Raw genomic sequence first — 27,850 nt, 5'->3', positions numbered from 1 at the left:
ACATAAAAAATACAAGCAAATGTTTTATTTTAACGTGCAAACAGCAGCATACAGAACAACAACAAAAACTGTATTCACATACACTCAAATTATCACGCATCTAATTAAGATGACAAAACTAAAACACACTGGCGCTTTGAAGAATGGTGCAAAAAGATGGTAGAAAAATTTGACGGCGAAAATTGCTACCTATCAGATTTTGCTTCCAGCATGATATTAATATGGTGTGAGGCATTATTACGCGTACACCAACCCCAACCCTAAACCTAACCTTACAGTATGAAAAATACAGTGTTGGTAGGAAAATCTGACGGGTAGGATGAAATGTTAGAACACCTGTCTTGTTTTTCCCGTCGGACATAAAAATATATAGCAGGCCAGCCTATCCCTCAGTGTGCCTAGTTTTTAACATGTGGACATGCTGTACAGATAGACTGGAACACTGTCTGTTAACTGTTAGATCCGCGACAAAAACACCATCACAAAAACCCTTTCAATTTGCGGTTCGGGACTTCCATCCACTGTCATATGCGTGTGGAGAAGCGCGTGTTTTACAGCGTTCAGCAATAGCCAATCACAGACATGTATGTTGATTTGATTATCACTGTGGCCAATCAGAGGAGGCTATGTTTCAATCCACTCACCAACCAAAGTGCCGATTTCAGTTTTGCTGATTTCTACACTTTCGCGAACTCTCTCATTAAAACAAAGAAAGTGTTGGCATTATATAAATAAGAGATTAATTGTGCAGTGTAAAGGTTACTTTATTACTTTTTAATAACTTTATGAGATTGCGATGAACTACTCTAGGATGAGTGACAGTTTTCCAGTGACTGTAATGGTAGCGCCTATTGTGCACTTTCTAGACTATAATTCATTCAGAATTTGAACACATTCACTCACGGATTCACTCTCTGATAACCCAGTATCGCCATTGCAATTGAGTTGCATATACTACATCTGTTAACTAAGTAAAGGTGAGGCGAAATATGTCTGTACAGCCACACTGCACTTGTCGACACGCGCACGTGAGTAAACATAACTTAAAAATAGCATTATTTCTTTCACCATGCAGCAAACGTAAAAAAAAAATAATAGAAAAAAACCCTTTTAAACCGTTTAACGTTTAATATTTTGTTGAATATTATTCTAGCACGTTTTAACTGCATTGTTCAGTGTTTTGTGTGTTATGAGCAAAAATAGGCTCTGTGTCGAAGCTTTGCTTGCAGCTACACTTCTGCTACACAGAATAACACACTCACACTGCGGATGCTGTGACCTGCTAATATGGGCACCAAAATAAACATGAACTGCATGCGGTGTAAAACCAGCTTATGGTTGTGACAACAGTCATTTAACATGAAGCAAAGCAAAATACCAAGGCTTTTTGCCTGTTAAAAATACCTCATTTTATTTACCAAAAAAAAAAAAAGTTGGAACAGTTTGTTTGTACCCGTATCTACAGTGGAAGAGGGCTGATGACCAATTTAACTCTCAAATAATTTAATTTGTAACAATTAAACACTGTTCAAATGTTTAAGGTTGATAAGGTTTTATGTTTTGGAAAAATTGCATTTGTTTGAAAAATACAGTGAAATGGCAATATTGTGAAATATTACTATTTATTAGTATGTGTATTATTAATAATAAAAAATCTATTTTAAAATGTTATTTCTTCCTGAATGTTCACTCCACTTAGTGTCAGATGGTCCTTCAGAAATCATTCTAATATGCTTTCTGGATACTTTGATGAATAGAAAGTTTATAAGAACTTTTGCATTTATTTGAAATGGGAATCTTTTGTAACATAAATGTGTTTACTGTCACTACTTTAAACTACTTACACTAATTTAAAACATCCTTGCGGATTAAAAATATTAATTTCTGTAATTGTATAACTCATGCAGCATAATAAGGGGTGGGCAATTTGGTCTCAATACGACAAACTGTTGCAGAGATATAGCCTTACATCCATTTTTGTGTGCTTTTCGTAGAATTTGTTTGTGTGTTATTCGAGAACGGTTTGACTAATCAACTTGAATTCAATAACTTTTTGCCTGCATGGTCTGAAGATGATCTGAGCCAATTTTAGGGAAAATCAGACAAACCGTCTAGGACAAGTTTGAATAAGTAGGTTTTTCAAACTATTAAAAATAAAATAAAAAAACTAAACCTTACGATTCTGTGCCTTACGGTTCAAAAGTTATAAGCATAAATATTAGTGAAACTTTGAACAAGTGGTGGCACTAGAGAGTTTGAGTTAGAGACTGTAAATTTGCTGTGGTTAATGTTGAAACTGTCCTCTATCAGTGTGCCAAATTTCACAACTTTCCTGTTAGCGGTTCTATGGGCGGCCATAGACTCAAAAGCGGAAACGGAAGAATAATAATAATAAGAACACCAATGGTTTCAATAGGTGCCTTCGTACCTTTGGTGCTTGGCCCCTAAGAAAATTTAAATTGACATTCCCCATTGCATTGTTGTTTTTATAACACACTGAAGTGAGAAAGAAACCTCTAATAAAATGGCATCAGCTCTTCTAAAATGACTCTCTTTGTCTAATGTGTATTGTGAGCTGTTCATCACTGGCTGTATGCAGAAAAGATCCCTGTGTTACTGCACTGAACGGCAGTAGCAGCAGTGTGACAGACCCCTGACACGTCCGAACACTGCGTGTGTGTTCAGACAGTGCCTCCTGTGTGCGCTTGTATTCAGCTGTTGAGATGCTTCTGTTGTGAAGTAAAAATCTGTGTGGAAATGACACTGGGCCGGTTTGATCCACTCATCTCATGGGTGTTACGCTCAGATGAAGACACAGGATGGGTTTGTGTGAAACTGCCAAGTATGATTGCCCGAAAGGCGATTTTGTTACAAGAAAAACTTGAGCCTAAATTTGCCTCAGATTATTTTTAGGATATATGTATTTAGGTCAGATTATTTGTGCTGTTCTGAAAACACAGAGAGGCAGGTATGATTGGCCGACTTTTATACATGTAGTAAATGAAGTTCCTGCTGTGAAGTTTCAGATCTGTAATTTAACCTTTAAAAATAGTCTTTCAGCTGTGTTTTGCACCTGTGTTAATATTCTCTGTGTTGTTAAAACCAAGTTGCTCGGTTCCCTCTATTCTGTGCTTGATTGTCTTATTTGTAAGAGATACTCTAACCACGTACACACTGATATGTAACAGCTCTAGTCTGAAACCACACCAATTATTGGCATGGATGGTTGGCAACCATAAACTTAATCAATTAATCAGTCAATCACATTTATTTATACAACGCTTTTAACAATACGGGTTGTGTCAAAGCAACTTTACTGTATTAAATAAGACAATAGTGTCAACAGTGCAAAAGTTCAATATTGCAGCAAAGTCAGATTCACAAAGGACTCATCTGGTTCCTGTGGCTATGGGCCAGTGGCCGTCTAGGTGAGAAGTTCTTCACTGATGATCCTTCTCTGGAGCTCATCTAGTTGATGTGGTCTTTGCTGACATTCAGGGCTGTAGAGGTCATCTCTAAGTAGGGCTGGGCCGATAAACGATATAATATCGAATCGCGATAAAATTTATGTTAATAACGATGATAAGCTATAGACATTTTTTGCTCGATATGGATTAATCTAAGAGCCAATCATACAGCAGAAATATGCGACAGCGGCCAATCAGCGTGCAGCGTGCGTGTGCACGTCAAAGTACAAAGTTCATTTTCTACAGCACTTTGCGAAGCAAACTTACACCAGGACAAAAAAAAGAGAGTGGAAGCAGCGACGAAAGAGAAACTAACCTCGAGTTATTATCCAAAGATGTTGAAGTTGTCGACAAAAAAAGGTAGCACGAATTCCGTAAGTGGTTTGACTATCTGAAAAGTGACTCTCAGCTCAGCTGAGAGTTTGGCGCGATTGTTAAAACTGAAACCGAAAGCAAAAAACGCACGCGCATTCAAAAGCAATTTAAATCCCCCTTGTTTAGAGAGTGACTCCGCAATGCGCACAAATTAGGCTACATGACATATCTAGGCTGTTATCTGCATGTAGACTATAATAGGTTGTGTATGTCTATAGCTCTGTATCATGCTTGAAATATTCCGTCTCTATTTGCACTTTGAATAATGAGAGAGTAGCCTACTTTGATTCTGGCTGAATTGTCTGCACTTAATACGATTAAGAAAGAGCTGTGTCGTAATTTTTTGATATTTATACCGTAGATTGTTTCAAAATGCAGTGGTTGCCTCTAATTTAAATAGCTCAACCTATAATAGAGAAAATAAACAATTGTGTTAATAATAATAAATAAATAAATGTGTTACAAATAATGTTTTTACAATAATTTTATGTTCACATTTTGTACATTTACTCTCATTTACCATACTCTGTCACAATTTTAACAACATTTTTCATTTATTTTAGTAAGTTATTTTAATTTTTAAGGCCAAATCTGTAATCTGATTTTTGTTAATAAACTATACTTAAAAATTTAATTTAATGAATCCTTTAATTTTTGTGGCTTTAGTCATTATTGGGATACTATTTTAAAGCTGGCAACATCAACAGCTTATATCGAAATATATATCGTCATCGTTCAATATGGGAAAAAATTATCGAGATTAGCTTTTTGCCATATCGCCCAGCCCTATCTCTAAGTGTTCATCCACCATCTGGGCTGAGTACAGACTGGATCTGGTGGCTACAGTGACCTCTAAATAAGAACAAAATGACTAATTTTAGCGTAGATGCCGTTCTTCGTACAATGCAATAAGTGCATCGGGTGTTATGGGAAGTGTTTCTGTAATTAAAGGTCCCATATTGTCAAAATCGAAATTTCCTGTCTTTTTTCATGATAACTGAGGTCTAGGGGCTATGTAACTACCATATGAGTTTCAAAACAGTCAATCCACAGTAAACTGCACACAGCCTGCTTAAAGTAGCTGTTCATTTTCATGAGCCACTGTGACTTCCGTAAAGATATGACGTCTGATCTACTCAGTCACCGCCTTCAGTCACCACCCCTAGCACCAATCACGTCCCACCCTCCTTTTGTCAAACCCAGACAATATCATGTCCATAACATTGCTAAGCAACAACAACACGAAAACAAGTCGAGAAAACCCTGTTCAGTCTATAGATGTCGAAACTACATCACTGCACAGGCTTCAGAACAACGTGAATATAAGAGACCAGTGGCACGTCAACTTCAGCCTCTTTCACACAGCCATTCCGGTAAATACACGGATAATGTGTCCCATGATTTGTTCCGGAGTTGGTCCTAGTCGCAGGGTAATGTGCATCATCACTACAACACTGCCTTTATGGTTCTGGCTTTTGTTCACACAGCGCTCGTTCCCATAATTTTCCAGAATCAGCGTGCATTGTGAAAGGGGCTTTACTAAAGCAACAGTTATGTAGCTTACTGCATTCGGTGTTTGAAAAAGAAAAAACATTAATGATCATTCTGAAATATCCTGTTGAGTAGCAGCAGGCTAGGCTCTCTCTATGGCTCTGGGCTATAGCATACGTGACCGTAGTTAACTGTGATTGGCCTGGCTGTGCGTCACTCAGAAAACAACAGGCCAATCAGAAGAGAGGCTCATGAATATTAATTAGATGGGCCAAAATCGACCTGTTTTTGACAGAGCTCCTAAAAAAGGAGCTGTAAAAATATATTGAGATGGATTTTGGAACTTATACCGCAAATATATATTCTTAAGGACATCAACAACTAAAATAAACCTCCAGAAATGTGTACAATATGGGACCTTTAATGCAGCCTAACGGATTTGGATTATAGAAATGTGTTAATGTATTAACTGTAGGCCAGGTTAAAGAGATGTGTCTTTAATCTAGATTTAAACTGATAGAGTGTGTCTGCCTCCTGAACAGTGTTAGGTAGGTTGTTCTGCAGCGGACGTGAGGGACTATAATGTGATAAGAGCTCGCTAAAGTACTGAGGAGCTGAACCATTGAGGGCTTTATAAGTAATTAGCAAGATTTTAAAATCTATATGATGTTTAATAGGGAGCCAGTGCAGTGTTGACAGAACTGGGTTAATATGGTCATACTTTCTGGTTCTAGTAAGAACTCTATTATTATTATTAAGTGTGCAGAACAACCACCCAATAAAGCATAACAATAATCTATCCTCGAGGTCATGAATGCATGAATTAATGTTTCTGCATTTGACATCAAGAGCATTATGTTGTGAATTCGACATATTTTTGAGATGGATGAATGTGGTTTTGCAAACGCTAGAAAGGTGGCTTTTTGAAGGAAAGATTGCTATCGAATAACACACCTTGGTTCCTAACTGATGACGAAGAATTGACAGCAGTCATCAAGTATTATATAGAATAATTAACACCTCTGTTTTTTCCAATTTTTATATCAACTATGCATTCTGTTAGTTTTTTCAAATTGGTATGTTTCGCCGGGCCATAAAAAAATATAGAGCTGCGTATCATCAGCATAACAGTGAAAGCTAACACCATGTTTCCTGATGATATCTCCCAAGGGTAATATGTAAAGCGTAAAAAGTAATGGCCCTAGTACTGAGCCTTGAGGTACTCCATACTGCACTTGTGATTGATATGATACCCCGTCATTCACTGCCATGAACTGATGGCGGTCAGATAAATACGATTTGAACCATGCCAATGCACTTCCACTAATGCCAACATAATTTTCAAGTCTATTCAAAAGAATGTTGTGGTCAATAGTGACTGGAAATTTTCAGAGATACCATTTTTCTGTAAGAAGGAACATAATTGTGAGTATACTGCTCCTGCGTTCTTCCTCCAATATGAAAGAGTACTATATTCAAGAAGGGCTATAAATATATTTTACTGAAAGTAGGGTTACTACGAGATCAAAGCTTTAGATGGCAGTGGAATTTCACCTTTTTGTTTAAGACCTACTGCACTCAATATATTGACAACCGATTCCAGAAGAACAAAATCAAACCCTGCCTTACATGTTTCTTCTTGTTTAGGAAGTCATTTTACATAGATAAGTGGAACAGTACACTTGCAGTACAATAAAGTTGCTTCATGATGCTATAGAAGAACCTTTTTTTGTCTAAATGGTTCCATAAAGAACCTTTAACATATAAAGGTTCTTTGTGGCGAAATAAGGTTCTTCAGATTATAAAAAGGTAAGAAAGAGATGGTTCTTTAAAGAACCTTTGACTGAATGGTTCTTTGTGGAACCAAAAATGGTTCTTCTAATGGCATCGCTGTGAACAACCTTTTAAAGCACCTTTATTTTTAAGAGTGTAGGTGAGAAAATAGATGTAGATGTACTGATGTTCTGCATGTTCATTTGGGAATCAAGCAGACACAGTGAAATCCACCATATACTCTTGTCAGTATTTAATTAGTTTTAGCATTGTACCATGTTTTACTGGTGATTTTTAACCAAACAGGACTTTCCTAGATTTATATTCTTGTCTAAAATGAGAAAACTACTAACTGGTGTTACTTATTTGAAAAAGTAACTCCAATCTTTTCTTGCAAATGAAAAAGTAATGCATTACTTTACTGTTTACTTGAAAAATGTTCATCTGATTGCATTGCGTCTAATGCGTTACTCCCAACACTGCTTATCTAACAATATTGAGAGCAGTAACAGTCATTTGAGGACACAAGTGCTTTCACTTGACTATCGACCGCTGTGTAGTTCTTGTCATCCAGCAGCTTGCTTCCTCTGTGTGTTTGTGTGCATGGTTCAAGGCTTTCAGAAATATCACATTGTCTTTCCACTGTCATACAGATATGTGAAAGATTTTTTGAGCTATTTCAGTCACATTTTCCGGTTTGAGGTGTAACAGCTTAGTTCACTGATAACAGCCTATCAGTCTCATCACTGTGTGTACATGGATGAATAATGACATTTACATTTCAGCTGTAAAATAATTGTCTTGACAGCACTTCAAGAGGCATTTAATACTAATGTATGCATTTCTTTGTTCTGCTAAACACAAAAGATTATTTTATAGTATGGAAAATACTGCAAAACGGTAACCTTTTTTACCCTTTTATAAATAATTTATTATCAGTGAGATTAGCTACACCTCTTCAAGTTACAAGGTCATATCGGGTAAAAGAAAATGTATTGCGTGCACTGCTCTGGTTTATTTCTTATCCACCAGTGTGGCAAACATTTGTGGTGTTGTTCTGAGTAAATGATCCTCTCTGCTTTTGTTCTCAGTGCGGGTCCTAAAGGAGACAACATCTACGAGTGGAGGTCTACTATCCTGGGTCCTCCAGGTTCAGTGTATGAGGGAGGAGTGTTCTTCCTGGACATCGCTTTCACACCAGACTACCCCTTCAAACCGCCCAAGGTCAGAGCTCGCTTTCACATAGCCACAGTTTTACAGTTAGTGTTTGTGATGGACAACCGTTTTCACTTATGAACTACCATTCAAAGGTTTGGAGACGGCAACATTTTTTAGAAGAAAGAGTTACTTTTCTTAAGCAAGGAGGCATTAAATTAATCCAAAGTGACAGTGAAAACATTTATAATGTTACAGTTAAGATTTCTATGTCAAATAAATGCTCTTAATCAACTAAAAATCCTGAAAAATGTATTGGTTTTCCACAGAATTCCGAAGCAGCACAACAGATTTTAACATCGAAAATAATCAGAAATGTTTTTTGAGCAGCAAATCAGCATATTCGAATGATTTCTTAAGGATTGTGACACTGAAAACTAGAGCAATGATGCTGAAAATTCAGCTTTGATCACTGGAATAAATTAGTTTTTACTATACACTACCAGTCAAAAGTTTGGACACACTTCCCCATTAAAGAGAATCAGGAAGTGTGTCCAAATATTTGACTGGTAGTGTATATTTACATAGAAAACAACTGTTTTAAATACCAATAATTATAAAACCCCTTTTACTTCTAGAATAAACAAATCCTGATAATTTACTCACTCCCATGTCATCCAAGATGTTCTTGTCTGTCTGTCTGTCTGTCTTTAATTGAAAAGAAATTAAGGTTTTTGAGTGGACTTCAATGGTGGCCATCAGGGTGAAGGTACAAGTTGCAGTTTCAATGCAGCTTTAAAGGGCTCTTCATGATCCAAGTTGAGAAATAAGGGTCTTATCTAGTAAAACGATTGGATCTTTTCTAAAAAAAAATAAGTTTATACAGTTTAACCCTTAAATACATACCTCAGGTCTTTAGCGACCCGGGATGTCATTTACTTCCCTCTCCCTCCTTCATTTTTTTTTTTTAAAGTTTGGCATCAGCTTTCTTAGTATTCCTCATTCTATTCATTATGACCAATAAAACAAGAAAAAATGCTAAAATATAAAAGAATGTCTGTTTTCTGATTTTTTTTTTTTTTGTAAAAAGTGTATAGGGTCGCTAGAGACCCGGGGTGTGTAATAGTGTAATAGCGCAAAAATATATTAATATCTGATGACTAAATACATGCAATTCCCATTTAGCTCTCGAGGAGGCACTGTTTGATAGACAGTAATGACGTGATGTTTCACTCATGATTATCGCAGGCATAAAACAAAAGAATATCCTCAGCAAAAATTGAATTGATTTGAATGGCTTTACTGCAGAGCAATTACTGTATGAAATAAAATATAAATGTCACTGTCATGTGGTGAAAAAGCTGCCAGCGATCAAAATAATAATTTTGAAGTCATTGAAAACAAGTTTTGCAAATATGTTTGAGATGCTGAATGTACTGTGGAAATGCGCTCTGAATTACGGCGATGGTAAAATTTTCAAAATGTAAAAAAAAATGCTCTATTTTATTCTTCTGTAATAGTTCTTAAAATACCAAGAGAGTTTTTCGCTATTGCAGCAGTTAGAATTCCATCCGTGCTGGATATATATGTCAGAGTCGCTAAAGACCCGAATATGTAATAGTGATTGGTGAAACAGTCATGCATTTAAGGGATAACCACAAATGCTCATCTTGCACTAGCTTGACTTGACGCATTACATAATTGCATTGGAAAGGCAGACGTAGGTGGAAGTACCGACCCAGTATTTACAAAGCGAGTGTGCAATAAAAGTCAAACAGCCTCTATAAAAAAAGGCAAAACAACGATGTCGGACATCTTTGGAGTTGAAAGAGAAAATTAGTTTTTTGCCCTACCCTACGTTTTTGAACTGAAATACACAAACTAAGAACTAACCATGTGTTTTAATAAAATTACAGTTTCGCTGGAAAAGACCCTTATTCCTCAGCTGAGATCATGTAGAGCCCTGTAAAGCGGCATTGAAACGGCAATTTGGACCTTCAACCTGTTGGGCACCATTAAAGTTCATTATATGGAAAAAATCCTGGATTGTTTTCTTTAAACTTAATTTCTGTTTGACTCAAAGTAAATTATCAGGTACTTTTTATTCTTGATGTGAACTAATCCTTGAATGAGTACGATGCTGACACTTTCATTTTTGGTACTCGCTGATACCAATTATTGATACTCATCGCTTTTGAATCTTGATTTTTAAGAAATTAAAAGAATATGAACGGCCCAATAGTTGATCTTTTCACTTTTAATTATGTCTTGTAAAATGCACAAGCTTCTCTTGCGTTCACTGTTCCTTTCATCATATGCTATCACTCATTTCACTGTCACGACACACAACAAACAAGTTTAGTATAGGGATACTGGTATCCCTAGTTAATATTAATATATATCAGGTGTGAGCCTCGGAAGCTGCTGTCAAATGCATATAAACGCATACCTTTACTACACGTTTAGTATCTGGGCTTGAAATTGAGACCGTTTTGGTCCCAAAATCTTATCTGTGCGACCCTAAAATAAATTTGTGCTAGGGCTGCGATTAATCACTTATTTGCAATCTCATAAGTACATTATTTGCATGTGCTTTAAAACCTTGCCAGTTAAACATTTTATTTGTGTGCTGTCCTGAATCCTGTCAAATAGCGCCTGATTACTGGAGTAAAGTGGTCTTTCGCGTCTGGTTTGGTTCAAGTGTTTTATGATGCATAATTTTACAAAGCTATAGTCATATCATTCTGTTTTTGCTTCAGATATTTTAATTATACAATCAGATTTAAATCACAAACATCATGTATGCAGTGCCTTTTATGTAGATTGTTTAAAAATGCAGTGGTTGCCTCATTTAAATGGCTTTACTTGTAATAAAGAAAATAAACATCTTGTTCATGTACTTGTATATTTTCATTCATTTTTGTCCCTTGCTTAAGGCGTAACATAAACATTCAAAGAAAGGCTTTCAGAATCAACCCATTTGCTTGTCAAACATCAGCAATCTGAAACGGCCATGAAGAATCAAGGTCCTAGCATTACTAAAAAAAAAAAAAGCATTTTTTTTTTGGCGCTCCTAACTTTTTGAAATTGGGAGCACCAGTGCTACCAAGTAAAAAAAAAAAAAGTTAATTTCGAGCCCTGCTCAGTATCTTATGTTGTCTTGGGCAACTGTTAGACATTCTAGTCAGACTCATTATGATTGTGGTTAAAAAAAGAAAGAAAGAAAAAAAACACTGCCTCTGTTTTTCTGTACTGGAGTGACTCACTCTTAAAATTAGGTTGTGGCTGCTAGTCTTTCAGATTTCAGATCTTTCGGATTGCTTTGATTATAAAATGGTTGAACAAAAATAATTGAATTCTAAAATTACTGAAATTAAAACTACTGTAATTAGTTGAGGCTTTTCAGTGTTTACCTGAGTTATCGTCAATGTTTGTTTGAAATTGTGAAATAGATAATAGAGCTTCTGTCTATGACAGACAAGAAACAGGGTTGTGAAGAGGAAAGTGAGGGGTTGTGCAAACTTTGACAAGAAGAGCTCTGGTTTAGGACTAAATGAGCATTCAGTTTGTCCGCGAACAGTGGAATAACCGTAATTAACAAATTTCAGTACAATGACTACCTCTGTGTTAACATCTCATGAATCCTTTCATAAACAAAGTGTAGAGAGAGCGTAAATAAGAGCTTGATTGTGCAGTAGAGAGCTTTGTTGATTATAATAGAGCTTTGTGAGATTGCCATGAATGAGTGACCCGCTTTTAATCATTTTTAAGGGCGTTTGTAAATGAGATATTGATTTAATACAACAGTTAAATCAAGTTACTATTAAGTGACTAACATTGTCTGACTATAACACTTTTGCTTTTGATATTGATTTTGCTCTATTTCACCATGAAAAATGGTTTAAAACAAGTCACAACTGAGCCTCTGCACATCTCCATTCAAAAACAGTGGCGTTTCTTTTATAAATCAACCTGCATTTTTAAACCTAATCTAGTAAAATTATTCAATTTCCCATTCATACAGACCGTCACGTGCTTTATTCCTGAATGAATCGGCCGTTCGAACAAATCAAATGAATGAATGATTCAGTAATTCAATCAGTGTCTTGTCGCCACCTGCTGGCAGATTTAGTTGCATTTTTAAAGTGTCTTTTCAGTTATTTAAATCATTTAATATTTATGTGTTCAAAATGTTGAGATTAATGTTATAAATAGAACGTGAATTTATGGATTTGATTGCACTCATGCCACATCTGAGCCTCATTAAACATGAAAATACATCTACAAACCAGTTTTGTTCTTCCGTGCCACCTCTTTAGCACAAATGAATTTTAATTCTGATTTCATTTGATTGGTAACTTATTCTTATTCTGTTGTTTTAATTAGAAATGTTAAAAAATTGACAAGATTATGTACTTTTAATAAAGTTATAAAAATGGCATTACAAAGATAAAGTCACAATTCTTCTGTAAACTCTTTACCTCGTAATAGGATTTTTTTTTTTTTGCAATTGTTTAGAATGGGCTCCTGAAATTTTGACTGCTTTTAATTTTTATTTTATTTTTTAAGTTATGAGCATTTTTTTTTAAAGATTTTCTTAATGACTTGTCTCTTTCTGGTCTGTCAGGTGACGTTTCGCACCAGAATCTACCACTGCAACATCAACAGTCAGGGTGTGATCTGTCTGGACATCCTGAAGGACAACTGGAGCCCGGCGCTCACCATCTCCAAAGTGCTGCTGTCCATCTGCTCTCTCCTCACAGACTGTAACCCTGGTAAGACACTCATCAGGCTCATCTAAGCAGAAGTATTGGCTGATACAGCTGTTAGCGCTTGTTAGCTGGTCTTGGGCTGAAGCTCCAGTGTTTGTCAGTATGTTGGAGCTCCACCTGTTTGACCAAGACTATAGCAGAGCAGTTACAGGTGTGGGCATCCGTACAGACACATAATGCTCATGTATGAAACTGCGCACATATCATCTTTCCATCTCATGTCTGAGCTGCTTATATGGAAAACGGTCACACTTTGTCACAGCTTTGTTACAAAATAAGTTGCACCTAAATATGTGACGCACTGAACAGATAAAGGCTGGAACACACTACACGACTTTTAAAGTCTGAACAGATTTTTTAACACTTGGCCATCATACACTACACAGCTGAGGATCATATGCTAGCAGACTTTAAAGGGACCTGATAAACTAAAACAAAATGTGTTTGATGTCCTTTAATCGGACAAAATCATAGTCTAAAAGCTCTTACTTTTCTTGATAGGAGTACTTGTCCTAACTTAAATTACGGAGCACAGTCAAAATTTCTGGAGCATATTTTAAACAATAATCAAAAAATCAGAGAAAAAATTAGCCGCCTTATTACAAGGTGATATTTGACTCCTTAAAGTTATTTACAGGGGATTTTTGTTTTTACCTTTGTAATGACATTTTTTATTAAAAGTTATCTTATGTCAAATTAAAACAAAAATCGAATTAAAACTACGGAATAAGAATAAGTTACCTATCAAATGAAATCAGTATTAACACAAAAGTGGTTTGTAGATGTGTTTTCATATGTTTAATGAGGCTCAGAGGTGACATGAGTGCAATCAAATTCATAAATTCATTTTGACGTTAATGTTTCAAATATAACATTTTGAAAACCTTTTAAGGTTCATTTAAGGTTTTTTTGTTATAAGTGTATAAATGCTAATAGGCATTCATTCTATCGGCAAGGCTTCAAATTTTTAATTTTTACCATTTTTTACTAGATTGTGATATTTTTTTTCAAATTTGGCATATACATTTTTTTAAATCTAACACTACATAACAATTAATGCCTCAAAATTAATGTTGTTGTTCTTCACTGACACATCCAAGAATCTAATAAGCAAAGAAACAAATTTAGTATATAGAAATTAACTACTATTTTTCATTTTTTCATAAAAAACACCTGTGGCATTATGTAAACAAACCAGCATTTAAAGGGTTAAAATTCTGAAATTAATGAATGTTTGGTATCTATGGATAGAACAGATGCTGGTTAAAACATCGACATCAGTGAAAGTGGAAAAAAATATTAATAAATCATATTTTATGACAGTTTTTTGACATGGACAGTTTTGTCCATTTTGCACCTAAAAGTGATCTTTTATGTCAAAACAAATTTAATTGAACAGTATTAACACAATTAATTTGTGCTAAAGAGGTGGCACAGAAGAACACAACTGGCTTGTAAGTGTACTTTCAGATGTTTAATGAGGCTCAGAGGTGCCATGAGTGCAATCAAATTCATGTTGAGACTAATGTTTTAAATATACAATTTTGAATACAGAAATATAAAATGATTTAAATAACTGAAAAAATACTTTAAAAATGAAACTAAATCTGCCAGCAGGTGGCGACAAGTCACTGATTTAGTTACTGAATCATATCATTCGATTTGATTTGACGACGAAACAGAGCAAACTCAGACAATAGTGTTATAGTCAGACAATGTAAGTCACTTGATAATAACTTCTTGTTGTATTAAATCAATATCTCATTTACAAACTCCCTAAAAATCACTCATCTTAGTTCATAGTGATCTCACAATGTTCCATATTATAATTTTTGATTTATAATTGATTATATATTCTATGAAATCTGTCAGCTTTAATCTGCAGACTGGCTTTGACTTTCAGCAACTAGCATCAACTTGTCTAGACTGTAAATCAGATCAAAGGTTGTGTAGTATATTCCAGCCGTAAGTCATAAATCTTTAAACACTTTTTTTTAAGAGAGATAAGATTGTTTATTATATGCGGAAATAATACTAGTAAATAAAATGTGTATAAACTCTGCAACAAATGTGTTGGTATTCTGAAAAGAACAAGAATCAAAAATATTAGCATTCATTCATTATAAACAACATTCATTAAAAACGGCAAGCGTAAACCAATTTATTTTTAAGTGGAACTGATAGTAGCGGTGTGTGGGAAATGTCAGCTATTCAAATAAACTTGTGCTCACGTACCTCTCTGGTTCAACACAAATCAAAATTTAGCATGTTTCACATGCCTGACTGTAATCACATTATATAACAGCATGGTTCACATGATATAAAGAAACCCTTTATATTTTGGAAACGCAGAACATTTCATTCAGTGCTAAAAAGGGTTGCTTACAAGGAGTATTTCACTTTCGGAACAAAAATGTGCATATATTTATTCACCTCCTTGTCATCCAGGATGTTCACGTCGTCTTTTTTTTTTCTTTAGTCGTCTTTCTTTAGAGAATTTGTTTCTTGAGGACAACATTTGAGGATTTCTCTCCATTAAATGGACTTCAATGGTGCCCCCAAATTTAACCCTTTCAAAATGCAATTTAAATGCAGCTACACAATCCTAGCCAAAGAAAAAAGGGTCTTATCTAGCAAATCGTTCGATCATTTCCGAAACAAACTCACTATTTATGTACTTACTAACCTCAAATGCTTGTCTTGTCTGTCAAACTCTCATCTCGTTTTCTTCCCCAACTTCAAAATCATCCTCCATCGCTGCAGAAGTACCGACCCAGTGTTTACAAAGTGAACATGCAAAGATCAAACGTCCTTTACACACACACACACACTCACACACTCACACACTCACACACACACACACACACACACACACACACACACACACACACACACACACAAGGTAAAACAAAGATGTAGGACGCTTTTGAAGTTGAGGAAGAAAACGAGAGGGGAGTTTTTCCTCAGCTGGGATCGTTAAAGTGTCACAACACCCCCCTGTTTCAGAGGTGCTTTTTCACACCTCTGGTCTGAAAAACTTTCTGAAAAGGGGCGTTGTTCACTGAGGGTAAGGGGTGGGGGTAGAATGTGGAGAGGAGGCGGAGACTGCATTAAAGGAGGAGTGACAATAAGTGAATACATTCTGCTAATTTGCACACCGACAATGTAAACACACACACGTTGGCAAGATGGACAGCAACGCCAAGAGCAGCAGCTTCTCCCCACCAGAATCCCCACAATAAATAAAATTATGTATTTGCAACGAATGGTAGTTTCTCTGCTTCCTACACTTGTACATAAACCTAAATACATTAATTTGCTGTCATATAATCACGATAAACTTAAAACAGACAAATTGGGGTTTCATGAAGACACGCATGATACAAAAAATGACATTTGGATGATAAGTAAAATATAACATTAGCATTTACAGTCCCGATGAAATGTGTAAACAGAACAAATTATGCGGTACTTTGCAAGTAGTAGACTGGTAGACTGTCATTTGATAATAGCACTCAAAGAAACAAAGCAGAGGACACGTTTGCTAAATGGCTAGTATAATAGACATGTAAATGGACATGTTAAAGGTCACATTGTTAAAAGTATCCAAATGGTGAAACATTCAGCAGTCTTCAATTTTAATAGCCATTACAAATGTTTATTGTAAATAGTGTTTATAACTATATATAAATATACGGTTGAGATGAATATAATAAAATAATCTACAAGTAAATAAAAACAAACTTTACTTAAATAGCAAGGATTCTGCATTTTTGTGAACATCAGCTAGCTCTTCGTTCTGGCTCCTAGCGTGCTGTGTTGATACATGCTGCTTGACCGGTGAATCATCAAGTGTTTGGCGTGACGCATCTTTTGTGAGCACTTCACATCGCGAGCCAACATACGTCCAGAAGACAACTGCAATTGTTTTACAAGCATTTAGCAACAACACGGTACCACGTAGAGCAAAAAGACACAAAGCACTACACGCACATTATTTAAAATAACGAAAAACTTTGATCATGCCCGATCATTAAACTTAAGGGATGTTGTTCAAGATAACATCATATAATATACATTCAAATAAGATGTGCAAATCAAACACGTACCATATTTGTGCAGATAGCAGAATCGAAAGAAACTGGGCTGGCAAAACCGGTACGAAAAGTTCCTTACAGACAAATTTGCTGTGTGTTTTCGTAGGACTGCGCAACCCAGCAGCGCGCGCAATAGCTCATGCAAAGCACGGTGCAGAGATTGGATTAGACGAGTCCTTTGTCATGTATAATGTTACACTGCTCATTAATATTGCTTAAACGGGGCCGTCAAGCCGATGACGCAAATAGGTACTGTACAAGGCACACAGCCAATGAGTGCTAAAAAAAAACCTGAATCTACGTCACGGGCTCAAACGTAACTTTTAAAACCGGATGCACGAAATGGTCACAAAAAGCGCAAAATGACCAATTTCCACTTTGTAACATTTTAAGTGACATATATTACTGTTTTAAGCAATGTACAACATGTATATATCTGTAAACAACTCAAAAAATGTGTTTTAGGGTTTTCTGACCCTTTGAAGCAGCATTTAAACTGCATTTTGTACAGTCAAACTTCGGGGCACCATAGAAGTCCATTATATGGAGAGAAATCCTGAGATGGTTTTCTCAAGAAACATGATTTCTTTATGACTGAAGAAAGAAAGACATGAACATCTTGGATCGCAAAGTGTAAATTATCTGTAAATTTGTGTGAACTAAATGAACTAATCCTTTAATATGGATATTCACCCAATACATATATATATATATGTATGTATATGTATATATGTATGTATATATGTGTGTGTTTTTGTGATTATTATTGCAAATAATTCTCTCTTTAAAGGGTTACTCCACCCCAAAATAAAAATTGTCATTAATTACTTACCGCCATGTTGTTCCATACCCGTAAAAGCTTTATTAGTCTGGCCCTCCCATAGACAGCAATATAATTAACATTAGCAACGTCCAGAAACGTATTGAGATCGGTAAAGTAATCCATGTGACATCAGGGCTTCAACCATCATTTTATGAAGCTATGAGAATACCTTTTGTATGCAAATATAACAAATATAAAGACTTTATTCAATCACCCTAGCGCCATTTTGGAGAATATCCACAGAACGCAAACAGCGTTTGCTGTTCTCTATCAGCTGCAACACACGGATATTAGGGCTGCATGATTTGGACAAAAATCATAATTGTCATAATTGAAACTGTAATTGCGGTTATTAATTACTATTTTCACAACTTACCTTGATTTGATGTTTTAAATGGCTTTATACCATTGTTTAAAGCAACTGCAAGCCATAATTTTCTATAAAAAAAAAAAAAAAAACAAGCAGAAAACATTCTTCCTGAGAATGTTTTATTGCTTTTCTCGTTGCCACAAATTGTCAATGATACATTGGTTTGGTTTCTTTAAATAAAAAAGTACAAATATGCAATATTGATGCAGATTAAAGTGCAAAATAATTCCAATAGGACCAATAGGTATCACTTTACAGTAAGATCTCATTAGTTAACCTTACTTAAAGGAGTGGTTCACTTTCAGAACAAAAGTTTACAGATAATGTCCTCACTAGGGATGCACCGAATATTCGGCCACTGAAAATTTTCGGCTGAAAAAGACTTTTATCACCAAAACAACACGGCTGAAACAGTAACACGTCTGCGGTGTGGACGTATTTCAGCATATCTGAGAAAGACCCGCGAAAAGCGATCTGCAAAACTTGTAATGCCGAAATTTCAAGAGGGGTGTGTCTGCAGTGGTGCGTGCAGCCAGTGATGAGAACAGAGATCGAGACAGATGTAGCTTTCTGTGAGTGAAAAACAATGGCTTTACGTTGGTGTTATGTCGCAATATTTTACACATATGTCTTTTCTATATACTGTATTTTTATAAATATTTATGTTTTAAACCATGGAGATGAGCCAATGGATATCACACAAGCAACGTGAAAACTGACAGTTCTTTCAGCATCTGATGTGCTTTCTCTCAGAGACAATGAGAGACGATTATACTTCATATGCTGATATTAATTTAGTTCCCTTAATATTTTTCTTGTGCCTTGAACAAAAAAATAAAAAGAAACATATTTTGAGTAAGGTTTGTTTTTGAAAGTCGGTTCTTGAAATAAAGCTCTTAATTTTCATTGGTGACTGCAGTGTTATTAGGGGTTAAGAAAGTCTTAATTATGATTTCAGGTGGTCTTAAATGTGGGGACTGAAAGACAAGAATTGCGATGAAACTTCAAAAGGCTATCCATTGAATAAATATGAGCGCTGCACGTTTCAAAGTCATTTGCTGCACTGCTTGGTGTACCATTCTGACAGCGGAAGAGAAACACGTAGAGTTGGAAATGTGAACTGATGGATCCACAAAATAATGCGTTTTAAAAATTTTAACTATTAAACAAAGGCAGTAAAGTATATGCTATTTAAGTAATATAATACTTGATTGATAACAATTGTTTAAATGAATATAATTGATTTATTCTTTGAAACTTTAATATTAATTTTTTGCAATTGCAATGCCTTGATTTTAGTAAGATTAGTACACAGTCATAGCCATAAATGCAATGGTACTAATAATTGCCATAATTCTTTCGGTGTTTCGGTTTTCGGCCTTGGTTTCCTCTTTTTCGGTTTTCGGTTTCGGCCAAGAATTTTCATTTCGGTGCATCCCTAGTCCTTACCCCCTTGTCATCCAAGATGTTCATGTCTTTCTTTCTTCAGTCATAAAGAAATTGTTTTTGAGGAAAACATTTCAGGCTTTCTCTCCATATAATGGACTTCTATGGTGCCCCTGAGTTTGAACTTCCAAAATGCTGATTCAAAGGGCTCTAAACAATTACATTTATTTACTTTAATTTATCATTTCTATACTTTTTAACCTCAAACGCTCATCTTGCCTAGCTCTGCGTGAACTGTGTATTCCAGTTCATGACAGTTAGGGTACGTCTAAAAACTCCTGTCTCATTTTCTCCAACTTCAAAATCATCCGACATCACTGTTTTACCTTTTTTTTTTTTTTGTAAAGGTTGTTTGATCTATGCATGTTCAGTTTGTAAACACTGGGTTGGTACTTCTGTAGCGATGTAGGGCAATTTTGAAGTTGGAGGAGAAAATGAGATGGGAGTTTTTTTTTTTTTTTTTACATACCCTAACTGTCATGACCTGGAATACACAGTTCACGCAGAGCTAGGCAAGATGAGCGTTTGAGGTTCAAAAAGTATATAAATTGTAAATGTTTTTAGAAAATAACTGATCGTTTTGCTAGATAAGACCCTTCCTTCTTTGACTGTGATCATTTAAAGCCATTTGAAGCTGCATTTTGCAAGTTCAAACTCGGGGGCACCATAGAAGTCCAATATATGGAGAGAAATCCTGAAATGTTTTCCTCAAAAAAACATTTCTTTACCACTGAAGAAAGACAGACATGAACATCTTGGATGACAAGTAAATTTGTACAGTTTAGTTCTGAAAGTGAACTACTCCTTTAATGCATTACTATTAACAATGAGCAATAGCTACATTTGCTACACAAGTTATTGATCTTGAACTCTTAGTTCAAGTTAGCTCATTAAATAACAGTTACAACTTTTGATTTTAACAATTAGTTATTAAATACTGGAATTACCTAAGATTAATGAATGTGTAGAAGAATGTACTTCGGGTTTTAACATGGTACCAAAGCAAGGCAGCTCAGTAGATTTGGAAACAAAGCTGACGATGGTGTTTTTAACCTGACGAATCGTGTGTCTTTTTCTGCAGCTGATCCTCTGGTAGGAAGCATCGCCACGCAGTACACAACCAACAGACCAGAGCACGACAGGATAGCCAAACAGTGGACCAAACGCTACGCCACATAATTTCCTCCGGCCGCAGAGCGCCGCTGCCTGCCGGACATCTGTGGGAAGAGGGTGGGATGGGACGGGAATGGATGGGGAGGAGCTGTAGGAGGAAATGGGGGGGATGGGGATCTATAGAATAGAGATACAGGGTGGATTTTATGGTGGAATTTAAATTCCCATTTCAATTGTTTCTTTCCCTGCATATATTTTTTTTGTGTGTGTGTGTTTGTTTCCCTTGGCTCAAGTAGCATCATTATTTGACAAAAATGGATCTTAATGTGTTTTCTTTGCCTTCCTGTTGTAAATTGGTTTTATTTGGAGCTTCTTCATTCTTGTCAAATGAAGTCACAGCATGAGCCTATGGCAAGATTGTTCCATGTATGTATTTTCCCCACCAATATTAAAGTCGACCTTGGTGTACACAGCCGTGCAGTATCTTTCAATGCAAGCTTTCAGAGGGAAACACTGCTGTTATATTACAGTATGGGGTGAACTTTCAAAGCCTGTCAAGAACATCTCTGACGTAATATTTCATCTCAATATAAGGAAACAATGATAAACATGGTTTGTACCAGGTGCTTGAAGTACTTGGGTTTGACTTGGAAATTTAAGGCCAGGAAAACCCTTGAAAACAGCAATATTCCTGAAGAGGTCATTAAAACGTGCTTGAATTATTAAAAGACAATGCATCTGTGAAATAAGTGTTTAATTTTTTTCAATAAGCACTTATCTTTTCATTTAGATTCATGCGAATCATTTAATTCATACTGGAACTTCGGTGTGGGTTTGTGAATCATTTTGCAGGTTGAATGATTCGCAATCCATGCTGAGTCCTGATCTGAAATGATGGCTCGTGAATCTTTAACCAGATCAGGGCTTCAGATCACAAATCATTTGATTCAGATCGAGACATCGGTGTGGGTTTGCAAATCATTTGATTCAGATTAAAAGTTTGAAGTGTGGATCGCAAATCTTTTGATTCAGATTGAGACATTGGTGTGGGTTTGCAAATCATTTGATTCAGATTAAAAGTTTGAAGTGTGGATCGCAAATCTTTTGATTCAGATCGAGACATTGGTGTGGGTTTGCAAATCATTTGATTCAGATTAAAAGTTTGAAGTGTGGATCGCAAATCTTTTGATTCAGATTGAGACATCGGTGTGGGTTTGCAAATCATTTGATTCAGATTAAAAGTTTGAAGTGTGGATCGCAAATCTTTTGATTCAGATTGAGACATTGGTGTGGGTTTGCAGATCATTTGATTCAGATTAAAAGTTTGAAGTGTGGATCACAAATCTTTTGATTCAGATTGAGACATTGGTGTGGGTTTGCAAATCATTTGATTCAGATTAAAAGTTTGAAGTGTGGATCACAAATCTTTTGATTCAGATTGAGACATTGGTGTGGGTTTGCAAATCATTTGATTCAGATTAAAAGTTTGAAGTGTGGATCACAAATCTTTTGATTCAGATTGAGACATTGGTGTGGGTTTGCAGATCATTTGATTCAGATTCAAAGTGTGGATCGCAAATCTTTTGATTCAGATTGAGACATTGGTGTGGGTTTGCAGATCATTTGATTCAGATTAAAAGTTTGAAGTGTGGATCGTAAATCTTTTGATTCAGATTGAGACTGGTGCAGGTTAGTGACTCTTTTGATTCAGATTGAAACTTCAAAGTCTCAATCTGAATCAAAAGATTTACGATCCAGGCTTCAATGCAGGTTAGCAAATCTTTTGATTCAGATCAAGACTGTGCGGGTTAACGAATCTTTTGATTCAGATTGGAAGTTTGAAGCATGGATGGCAAATCTTTTGATTCAGATCGGAAGTTTGAAGGGTGGATCGTAAATCTTTTGACTCAGATTGAGACATCGGTGTGGGTTTGCAAATCATTTGATTCAGATTAAAAGTTTGAAGTGTGGATCGTAAATCTTTTGATTCAGATTGAGACTTCGGTGCAGGTTAGTGACTCTTTTGATTCAGATTGAAACTTCAAAGTCTCAATCTGAATCAAAAGATTTACGATCCAGGCTTCAATGCAGGTTAGCAAATCTTTTGATTCAGATCAAGACTGTGCGGGTTAACGAATCTTTTGATTCAGATTGGAAGTTTGAAGCATGGATGGCAAATCTTTTGATTCAGATCGGAAGTTTGAAGTGTGGATCGCACATCTTTTGACTCAGATTGAGACATCGGTGTGGGTTTGCAAATCTTTTGATTCAGATTAAAAGTTTGAAGTGTGGATCGTAAATCTTTTGATTCAGATTGAGACTGGTGCAGGTTAGTGACTCTTTTGATTCAGATTGAAACTTCAAAGTCTCAATCTGAATCAAAAGATTTACGATCCAGGCTTCAATGCAGGTTTGCAAATCTTTTGATTCAGATCAAGACTGTGCGGGTTAACGAATCTTTTGATTCAGATTGGAAGTTTGAAGCATGGATGGCAAATCTTTTGATTCAGATTGAGACTGGTGCAGGTTAGCGAGTCTTTTGATTCAGATTGGAACTTCAAAGTCTCGATCTGAATCAAAAGATTTGTAATCCATGCTTCAAACTTCCAGTCTGAATCAAAAGATTCACAATCCAGGCTTCAATGCAGGTTTGTGAATCTTGATTCAGATCTGAAGTTTGAAGCATGGATAGCAAATTTGATTTGAGATTGAGATTTTGGTGCAGGTTAGCGAGTCTTTTGATTCAGATTAGAACTTTGAAGCGGGTTTGCGAACGTTTTGATTCAGAACGGGACTTTGAAGCGTGTATCACGACTCTTTTGCTACAGGCTTCATCTCACTGACAACAGGATTATAGCTTTGGGTTTCTATCGCTTTAAGCTGAAATGCAAAAATTGCTGATCTACGATTATAGTTTTTTTTATAATGCTGGAAGACATGATCATACACACTTTATGACTTTAACGTAACCGTTTTGGCGTATTTTTATTATTAACTGGCATTTTAAAGCACTGACTGAAGTTCACATCTGAAGGACAGAAGCACAGATTTGTAATTTTTTTTTTTCCTACACTGAACCATTATATCATTTTGTTTAAACACTATTGGCGATTCCCACGTCCAGGTCATATTTCATCTCAAAATAAATTATTTTACAAAACATATAAATTATATTTGCATAAAGGAAGCCTATAATAAAAAAAGATACATAGATTTCTATAACATTTAAATTGCAAAACAGTATTTTTATTTGAATTAATGTGAACCATAAAAATAATGATATCTGCAAAAACTCAACTCTGGAAGAACTGCTAATGATGAGAATGAAATATTTTGCTTTAGAGTTTCAGAATATAGTTCTTAATGGTCCAACTGTCCAAAAACAGGTCTGTCTTCAAATGAAAATTTGCATTCTTATTCATTTGTTTCCTTTCACTGCAGACTGGTGAAAAAAAAATAAAATAAAAATAATAATAATTCTCAACTACTGATTGACTGACTATAGTAAGCCGAGCACAGCATTACATCTTCAACCGTTTCCCATCAGTGAGCACTAATGCCAACCAAAAAGAAAAAATGATTAGTGCATTTATTTAGGAGTGTAATATATCTATACCTGGCTAAGCAATTTCTCTAGAAGTCCTTAATCTTCTAAAGTAGCATAAAGAAGTCCAGACAGCCGAACACACTTGTGATCTGTGGAGGTGTGAGGTGTTCAGATATCGTTGGACGGAGTGCCTTTGCTCTTGCGTCCGGGCAGAGGGAAGGCAGATTTGCTCTGTGGCTGTGTGAGACGGCTGGTGAGGGTGGTGAAGGGATCGATTAAGGTGCTTCTGTCTGTTACCGTCACCTCCCAGAGTTTGAGCTTCTCCCCGCGCGCCCACTGCTGCGCCGCGTCCTGATCCACCTGCCGACGCTCTCGCAGGTCACACTTATTCCCCAACACGATCACCATCACCTGCACGTGCAAACACTATCAGCCTGAGAACATGAAGTCATTCGGAAGTACAAAATGAGGTTGCAACAAACCTCAGCAAATCAAAAATACAGTGCAAAAGTATTCATACCCCTTCATTATTTTCACATTTTATGTTGCTGCCTTATGTTAAACTGCTTTAAAAGACTTTTTTCTCCACATCAATCTACACTACACATACACCATAATGGCAAAGCAAAAAACTGGTTTTTGACATCTTTGCAAATTTAAATGATTCCATTGCATAAGTATTCATACCCTTATCTGGGACAGTCGAAATGTAGCTCAGGAGCATTCACATTGCTTGTAGATGTTACTACATGATCCTTGAAAAGAATCTTCTTGAAAACCATCGTAAATAACTTCTTAAAGTTAGGATAGCCCGAGACTTGTCTTGAATCCCAAATAGTAAGAATTATTGAATGAATGTATTGGGTTATTTCAAATTAATTGTTCTATTCAAGCATTGCAACACCACTAGCTACATAAATAATTTTTACTATTTGGGATTTAAGACAAGTCTGTGGCTTTCCTAACTTTAATAAGAAGTTATTTACTGTGTTTTTTTAAGAAGATTCTTTTCAAGAATTTGAATTCTTCTTAAGTTTTGTCTTAAAAAAATATAAGAGTATTCTTAAGAAGAATTTTTGGGAATACAAAATATTCTTAACTTACAAAATAAAAAAATTTCTTCTTAAGAATATTTTGTAAATCCGGCCCCTGAAGGTCACTCCAGTGGAGCTCCATGATCATATATGCAGATGGGAGAAACTTACAGAAGGACAAACATCAGTGGCAACATCGGTGCAACCAAACTCAATCCTCTCCTCAGTGCAGACACATGAAAACACACTTGGAATTTGCAAAAAAAGCACCTAAAGGACCCTCAGACTGTGAGAAACCAGATTCTCTGGTCTGATGAACCTCATTTCCAAGCATCATGTTTGAAGGAAACCAGTCACTCCTCATCACCTGCAGAGCAACATCCCAAAAGTAAAGTGTGGTGGTAGCAGTCTCATGCTGTGGGGATGTTTCTCAGCGGCAAGGACTGAGGGACTCGTCAGAGCAGAAGAAAAGCTATTGAGATCACTTTAATGAAAACCCAGTTCAGAGCATTCACACTGCAACAATGCTTTTCTAGCTTAGATTTTTTGTCCTGTTTCCCGCCAAAATATCTAAGAATTCTTAAATTGAGAAGGATTTTCTAGCCAAATAAAACTTATTTTCTAAGTCAAAATGAAGTGAGTTTTTGCTTAGAACAAGCAAAATAATCTGCCAATGGGGTAAGCAAAAAAAAATCTTATTTCAAACAGAAAACAAGATTATTTTTCTTACCCCATTGGCAGATTATTTAGCTTGTTTCAAGCAAAAATGCACTTCGTTTTGACTTGTTTTTTCTAAAAACAAGACAATATTTTTTACTCATCTAGAAAATCCTTCTTGATTTAAGATTTGTTGATATTTTGGCTGGAAACAGGACAAAAAAATCTCAGCTAGAAAAGCATTTTTTGCAGTGCAGAACCTCAGACTGGGCAGAAGGTTCACCTTTCAACTGGACAATGACCCTATAAGCACACAGCAAGAGTGGCTTATAGACAACTCTGTGAATGTCCTTGAGTGACCCAGCTGCAGCCTGGCCTTGAACCCAATCAAACATTTCTGGAAAAACCTGAAAATGTGCATCTACCCCCATGCAAGCTGACAGAGCTTAAGAGGTGAGGTGAAGAATGGCAGATAATTGCCAAATGTTGATGTGCAAAGCTTGTCGCATCATACTAAAAAGACTTTAAAGGCTGTAAAGGTGCTTCAGCTGATTACTGAGTTACTTAATGTACTTATTTCAGTTTTTTATTTTTAATACATTTACAAACAGTGTTGGGAGTAGTAATAATATTACAGTAGTATAATACTTTTTGCTGTAACACGGTGCATTACTAATACAATTTGGGTTAGTTTGTGAATTTCATTTTCATTCTCTGTGGAGTCGGAAAAGAGAAAAATGCAGTGGATGAGCGCAGACGAGCAACAAAAATTACGTTTTTATGAAATCATAGTCTATATATAAAATGAATGAATACGCAAAATATATTTGACTTAATGGCCTAATTAACAGATTTTCAAAACGAAAGGAAAAGTTCATTTTTGTGTGGAATGACGGAAAGAAAACGAAATAACAGTAATCACATATATTCTTCATTCTTGTTTTGCTCTGAAAGCCATTTAAAATAGCCTATAGGCTAGTTATTGTGTTTAACACTGCTTTATTTATCCTCCATTAAATGTATAATAAGCAGCAATAAACTTTCGTTTTGGCATTTTATAATGCCCAGTCATACTTCTGTGGATATTTTGATGAAAGTAACTTAAAAGTAGTGTAACGCATTACAATTTAGAGACAGTAGTATTGTAAAGTAACTAATTACTTTTAAAAGACAGTAAGTAGTATTATATAATGTATTACATTTTTGCCCAACACCGTTTACGAAGATGTGACAGTTCTGCTTTTGCTTTGTCATTATGGTGCATGGAGTGTAGATTGATGTGCAAAAAGTAATTCAAAGCAGAATTTCAAAACATAAGGCAGCAACAAATTAAGGGATATGAATATTTTCACAAGGCACTGTATTATTATAATCTGTAATAACTATTTTATATTTGAATAAACGTCACATGATCCTTTGGGTATCCTAATATGCTGATTCGCTGCTTATTGGTGCTCAGTCATTAATCATAATTCTTATTATCAATAAACGAATTTTCGTTTTTTTCAGGATTTGTCAATGAACAGAAAGCTTTCATTTGAAAGATGAGTTTTTACTGTCACTTTTGACCAATTTAATGCATATTTGCTGAATAAAAACATTTTTTCTATTAAACACACAAACATTTGAATAGAAGTTGATCATGGTTTCTGCATAAATGTGACTGTTTACATGAATAATTAAAGCGTAATTAACATAATTGCAACAACAATAAATCAGCATGTTGGAAT

At 35.7% G+C, this 27,850-nt stretch overlaps 2 protein-coding genes across 2 annotated transcripts in view; one reads left to right on the top strand and one right to left on the bottom strand.

Moving 5' to 3' along the window:
- ube2e1 (ubiquitin-conjugating enzyme E2E 1) overlaps positions 1–21,350 on the top strand; it is a 42,481-nt gene extending 21,131 nt beyond the window's left edge. Inside the window, exons 4-6 of the mRNA XM_073821633.1 lie at positions 8,198–8,330; positions 12,889–13,036; positions 20,851–21,350. Of these exons, the coding sequence (XP_073677734.1) occupies positions 8,198–8,330; positions 12,889–13,036; positions 20,851–20,948 (379 nt within the window). The 3' untranslated portion in view covers positions 20,949–21,350. The remainder of the gene's footprint in view (positions 1–8,197; positions 8,331–12,888; positions 13,037–20,850) is intronic.
- A 2,756-nt stretch (positions 21,351–24,106) lies between these two features.
- nkiras1 (NFKB inhibitor interacting Ras-like 1) overlaps positions 24,107–27,850 on the bottom strand; it is a 7,396-nt gene continuing 3,652 nt past the window's right edge. The window contains exon 4 of the mRNA XM_073821435.1: positions 24,107–24,840. Coding sequence (XP_073677536.1) covers positions 24,598–24,840 — 243 coding nt within the window. The 3' untranslated portion in view covers positions 24,107–24,597. The remainder of the gene's footprint in view (positions 24,841–27,850) is intronic.

Source organism: Garra rufa, chromosome 17 (assembly GCF_049309525.1).
Source record: "Garra rufa chromosome 17, GarRuf1.0, whole genome shotgun sequence".
Classification (NCBI taxonomy): domain Eukaryota; kingdom Metazoa; phylum Chordata; class Actinopteri; order Cypriniformes; family Cyprinidae; genus Garra; species Garra rufa.
The sequence above is the reverse complement of the archived record's forward strand: the minus strand, read 5'-3'. Positions and strand labels throughout refer to the sequence as shown.